General features: G+C 42.5%; 1 protein-coding gene across 1 annotated transcript; it reads right to left on the bottom strand.

The window, feature by feature from the left end:
- Nucleotides 1–1,419: 1,419 nt before the first annotated feature.
- selenoh (selenoprotein H) lies at nucleotides 1,420–6,188 on the bottom strand (the record flags this gene model as incomplete). Its single annotated transcript, XM_084448668.1, has 5 exons — nucleotides 1,420–1,671; nucleotides 1,871–1,988; nucleotides 4,653–4,798; nucleotides 5,477–5,612; nucleotides 6,167–6,188. 4 exons carry the CDS (start codon nucleotides 6,186–6,188, stop codon nucleotides 1,873–1,875), a joined length of 420 nt encoding a protein of 139 aa, XP_084304794.1. The 3' UTR covers nucleotides 1,420–1,671; nucleotides 1,871–1,872.
- Nucleotides 6,189–6,590: the final 402 nt, after the last annotated feature.

Raw genomic sequence — 6,590 nt, 5'->3', positions numbered from 1 at the left:
CCCAGTGGTTCAGTGGTTCAGTGGTTCATGCTCCCAGCCCAGTGGTTCAGTGGTTCATGCTCCCAGCCCAGTGGATCAGTCAGTTCAGGAAACGTAGGAAACATGGAATGATAGAGTTGCAATCAATCAGTAGGAATGTCTTGAACATGAACATTTATTACAATGTGTAAATTAAAGGATTGATTACAGCAGTGTAATTAATATGTAAAAGCCAATTATGGTATGCAACATATTCTGTCACTTGTTGTCTAATTATCTTATCTCACTGGCTTGGCACGCCATCTGGTGGTGAAAATGAGCATGTTGAACACTTTGGCAGAGGTTTTCAATGCTACTTGGTAAACAACAAGAAAGGCTTGGCAAGCTTGAAAAACTAGAGCTAGAATCAAAAAGAGGGCCACGTGACCAGGATCGCAAAGCCAGGGTAATGGATATGTGCTCTATAAGTGCAAAACAAGGCTTTCATCATTCAAAAACTGTCTTCACTTCGACGAGTAACGAAATAATATATTGTTTGTAGATAGGCTACTGAAGAGCAGACTGAGTGAACAGAAATGAATGGACATAGTCCCTGTCAGGACGTAAGAACCACTCCATAGACGTTAAATCAATCATCAAAATAGCCAGAGAATAGTCACCGAATTGAGCTTCTAGACCCTTATAGTTGCACTTATATTAGTTACGGTCACACAACTTGATACTTACGAAGTGGAAACGGACCGATCGGTCGTAAATCATTGATAATCTATTGAAGGCCGCTATCAAAGCAAGCGAGGCTTCTACCTCATCAGTGCCTCAGGCAGACTGCCTCCGTGCGCAGGCGCGATGCAGGAGCCTCATTAGTGCATTAAAGCCCTGTGAGCTAGAAGCCTCTTTGATAGCGGCCCTCAGTGCATTAAAAGCCCCGACCAAACTGTGCATAAATGAACATACTTTTCAGGTGGACATTTCTGTATTATAAATCCTTTTTTGATTTGTCTTATGTAATATTCTAATATTTTGAGCTACTGGGTTTTTGTCATGAGCTGTAAGCCATTATCAAGATTGAAACAAAAAATGCTTTGCAAAATGAATCTAGAATACATTAACTTTTTGAATTAAATTATGGAAAATAATGAAAGTTTCCACAATATTCTAATTGTGCACCTGTATATGAGACAGCTACATACAGTACCATGTAATCTCTTAACGTGGGGAAAACGCTTTGACTGCAGCATAACGTGACAATGAAGCTTTCGATATGGTTTCAGATGCACTTTATCATAGAGACATTTCTGTAGGCTGTTTGAAACCAATGAAGCCATCAATCCCAAAACAGGATTTTGTCTCCACTCTTATCTTGTTCGGAACACTATCTATTTCTCTCCTTCATATCATAATTACCCAAACCACAGAGACAGGTGAATAACGGTGTAGAAAAGGAACAGGTTTATTTCAATGTGGACAAATACGAGTGACAAACTAGATTAAATGGAAAACCACAACAATTACAGCATCTGAGTATTAAGGATACACGGGATCCTTAAAACAATTCTAGGAACAACCACTAGATGTCGCTGTGTGTCCAGGTGTTGTGTGCATGGAGCTGGGTCATCAGAGAACAGACTGGGAACAAACCCTTGGGTCGGTCCTCATCATAGTGCATCCTGCACACAGACCCTGGATGACCGGCTGGGAAGAACATGGAGAGTGGGATTAAGTAGTCAGATTACAGATTACCAGTGGGGAGTTAAAACCACACACTCTGAGTGGATGGCCCAGTAATAAAAGAACAGAATAAAACAGAATGACTTTATTATCATGGTAAATGGCTATGATGAGTGAGAATGGACTTTATTAAGCACAAGTTGAGCCACAATAGAATCCAGACCTTCAATGGGCGTCTCCGATCTTGAGAGCGTCCTCCAGAGCAGAGACGACCTCGTCCGACCCGGGGAACTTCAGCTTGCGTGGCGGCCCTTTCTTAATCCCAGACCACAGACACACTTCTGAAGGACAGAGAGAGAGATGGATCAATCAATCAATCAAAGCTTTATTTGTATAGCGCATTTCATACCCAGAGGCAACACAATGCGCTTTACAGAGAACAAGGGAGGTGGGCATACGACCCACTCTCTACATATTCCAGAGGGAAGCAAAAAAACAGTAATCACCCAGGGACCAGATAAGTGAGCTGTAAACATTCTTCCCTGACCCCTCGATAAAGGAACTAGATACAGTACCTTGATGACACACTTCCTGTCCAGCCCATCCCTATCTTACCTACTGTAGGGTGAAATTACCTTCAATTTGTTGTTAAATGTAACACACGTCAGCTCAATCAATGGCTTTTCTACCTGCAACTTCACACCCTCTTTAACTGTGGTTCTAGGCACGTGCAGGGGTCAGGGGTCAAGGGGTGCGGCTGGGCCTGGGCCTGGGCCCAAGAGGGGCCCGTAACAAACCCAAATTATTATTCATATTGGCCGGGTTTCCCGAACGAGTTAAGAAGCACTTAACTTCAAAGTACTTCTTAACTCCCATACAAAGGGTTGCTTAAGAAGGGTTCCTTAAGAAGGTTCTTTATCGGGAAACCTGGCCATTATTATTATTATCTGATAGACCGCTGGCCCGGGCCCTTGACATGGTGTATACAGCCGATGTACGAGTGAATTAATCGCCTCCAATGTATGTTAGGTGCTGCTAATCATTGTTCAGCCCAAAAATGTGTAGTCTACATCATCAAAAATGTGTAGTCTACATCATTAAAAATGTGTAGTCTACATCATTAAAAATGTGTAGTCTACATCATCAAAAATGTGTAGTCTACATCATTAAAAATGTGTAGGCTACATCGTTAAAAATGTGTAGGCTACATCATCAAAAATGTGTAGGCTACATCATCAAAAATGTGTAGGCTACATCATTAAAAATGTGTAGGCTACATCATCAAAAATGTGTAGGCTACATCATTAAAAATGTGTAGGCTACATCATCAAAAATGTGTAGGCTACATGGTTAAAAATGTGTAGGCTACATCATCAAAAATGTGTAGGCTCCATCGTTAAAAATGTGTAGTCTACATCATTAAAAATGTGTAGTCTACTGTACATTATCATCAATCACTTGGCACACATTAACTCGCTAGTAGAGCTTCAACAAACACCCTCAGCAACGTGAGCGGATATAAACACAAATGTGGAGACGAACAGAAAAGTCTGGAACCAGGAAAATCCAAACTGCCAAAATTAGACATTTTGTTTGCCTTCATCGTTCAGTGAGGTTTGTTCTCCCTCTCCTCACGGCGTTATGACTAACGAGCTCTCGTTCTCCAAAACAAAACTCCTTCAAAACTGGACTGGCCATTATCAATCAATAATGACTGGGCGAGCAGGGTTTTCTGGCTCAGAATAGGTCTTTCGGGGGTAATGCGCAAGCAATTATGGATATTTTTCGCTGTCTGACTGAGCTCACTTTTCCCAATCGTGGGAAATCTCCCAACATGACACAAAATGGATATGAAGCCAAAATATTAAAGATACTGAAAACCTCTCTATTCATTATCTTGATTACTAGAGGTCCAAACTATGGACAATGCAAGAAACACATTTGGAGAAGATTTGAATTTTATTGTCAATTTTTAGCATTTTGGCCCCGGATGATTTTCCTTTGGCTCTGGCTAAAATCTCTTTGGGGGGCGGCAAAAAAAACCTCTATGCAGGAAAAACCCTGGCGAAGAAGTTGGATACCGGGCGCATTGTGGATGACTGCGCAGAGCAAGGCTTCCAATAGTGGTGAGTAGGCCTACCTGTACCTGATGAACCAATTTTTCTAAACATTGCTATGGATACATGATCTGTAAGTGGTGCTGAACTCTTGGGTGTGAGCTGTTGTTTATGATTTGTGCTGCTACAGTATGTGTGCACACTGGCACGTAGTATTATTTATTATACAACGGTTAGTTCTGGTTCTTGATTCTGATTGGCTGGAAGCCGTGTTAAAATACTTTGTAACACACACCTGGGACCGCATATCATTCCATGTTCAGTATTAATGCGCCTCCCATTTGATCCAATGCATTGTCGTTGTTGTTGTTGCTTGGCAACCCATTTGTTAGGGGAACTATTTTGCTCGGCGGAATTGAGGGAATGATGCTTCGTTTTGAATAAATATTAATATTTTACATTGCTGTGTCTATTTTACACTAATAGCTGTAGTGACCGTTGTATAAAAGCAATAAACGTTGTGCCTAACAACGCCCCCTAGCTGTTATAAAATCACTATAACACACAGCCTCTTATTGCTTAATTTCCCCTTGTCTGTTTTAACTAATCAAGCAACATTAAATAAGACCGATCAGACAAACCAGAACGTGTGTGCTCCTAAAAACCCCCCTGCTGTGCAGGGTCATCCACGTGTTTTCACGACTGTGTCTCAAATGTTTTGAATTTGTGAGACAAAATGTAGCGATTAAGGCTTGTAATCCCCGCAGGTAAGCATGTTAATGTGTTTAAGCGATGTAACGTCAAGGAAAACTAGGTCTACTGGGTCAGATAGCACCAGAACAGTGCTTTCTCAACCTGGCTTGACCAGCGCCCACGGGTCGTGCGTTTCGGACCTGGGCCCGGCTGTAGCCTATTCCACCACTGGTTCTAGGAGTGAAACCTGCTCACCTTTCCCCCCCTCCTCCACCAGAGTGACCTCAAAGCTGTTCCTCCGGGGCTTCTGGGGGTTGAGGACGACCTTTAGATCCGGGTGGGCAGCCAGGAGGGCCACCTTCACCCCCTCCGCGCTGCGCCCATACACGCGTCAGCTCTTACTGCAGGGTGACAGCAACAACATCAGAGGTCTATAGTCTATAGAGAACTATAGTGACCCATTCCTCTTGTCTTTTGGGATGTCTATATTTGGTACAGATCAAGATTTCTTTATTTGGCACATGTAATGTACGTGTACAGTCACAGTGAGATGCTGCTGCCGACTCCCAAGATTTTGCTCAATAACAGACTCCAATACTCAATTTACAAATTACAAATGTACAAATTATACAATAAGTACAATTTCTATATTATATTATTCTATGTACTCCATTCTATATACTCAAATATGTCTATATACTCTATTCTATATATGATGTTCTATTGTATTGTATTTATTCTACTGTAGCCCCATATACTATGACGCTATATGAATGCTGCTTCGCTAATACACTCCTTCACGTAGGAGAAAGAGGGTAAATAGCATTCGGAGCACTTCAGCATGTGGATACCTTCACATTTTAGATATGACATCGGGAAATAGGTAATAAGTACCCCGGAACACCATTACCCCCGTTCAACTATGGGAAGTTGGTGTGACGCTATATTAGCTAAGCGGCATACATATTGCGTCATATATGGGGCTAATTCTACTGATGGCAGAGGTACACTGTGTGAGAGGGCCCAGGTATTCATGTGTATACCTTATACGTGCATTAGAGTTCAGGGCCAATGCTCACCAGTGTTCAATCACCACCCTCTGGCCCTCCTCGATCTCCGGGTCCTCCTCCTCTCCTCTGCCCTTCTTCCCCTGCACAACCACGGGGTCCTCCTCCGTCTCCACCGCGGCGCTCGCCTTGCGCTTCGACCCCCGACCTGTCCAAAACCAACAGTAGTAGTATACTAGGATATCACAACCAACAGTAGGAGGCTTACTAGGATATCACAACCAACAGTAGTAGTATACTAGGATATCACAACCAACAGTAGGAGGCTTACTAGGATATCACAACCAACAGTAGTAGTATACTAGGATATCACAACCAACAGTAGGAGGCTTACTAGGATATCACAACCAACAGTAGTAGTATACTAGGATATCACAACTGGGTCGTATGCCCACCTCCCTTGTTCTCTGTAAAGCGCATTGTGTTGCCTCTGGGTATGAAATGCGCTATACAAATAAAGCTTTGATTGATTGATTGATTGATTTAACTGCAGGGACACGCTTCTCCAGCGTTAGATAGATGAGCGACACGCTATTTCATGAGCAGACTACATCTCATCTATGGGATCCTGCAGAAATTACTACTTTGTTGAAATAAAATAACACATTTAATCATTTCTAACTATGTTGTCCTCTACTATCATGTTTACCTATCATATTAAAACAGACTAAACATTGATGGTGGCTTGCTCTGCCAGCATACCTGCTTTAGCACGGGTCGCCATTCCTTACGTCGTGCGTAGCTTGGAAACGTGGGCGCGTTTTCAGCGTCAGAGAATGGACCGTTCCATCACGGGAATGAGAGGGGCTCTGAACTCTGGCAGGCGAAACCATTCTGTGAATGGGGTGGCCATGTAAATTATTCCTAAGGTCACTGGGTCAGCTTCCTTTACAAGCTTTACTGTTGTCCTCAGAGTAATTGAGATGTGATCACGTCAGTCTGTTGCCTGGGATGGATGCCTAGCTAGCTAACCACTCAAATGTTTGATTTAAAAGAGTTCTGGTTTATGTCAGAACCAGAATCAGAATCATTCAGCCTAATTGCCATGGTAGTTTACACATACTAGGAATGTGTTATATGGTTATATCATTAATCACAATGCAAAGTCAAGACAGCTTTATTAGAG

The sequence above is a fragment of the Borostomias antarcticus genome (genome assembly GCF_949987555.1).
Source record: "Borostomias antarcticus genome assembly, chromosome: 14".
Classification (NCBI taxonomy): domain Eukaryota; kingdom Metazoa; phylum Chordata; class Actinopteri; order Stomiiformes; family Stomiidae; genus Borostomias; species Borostomias antarcticus.
Note: the sequence above shows the minus strand (reverse complement) of the source record. Positions and strands in the feature narration are given on the sequence as shown.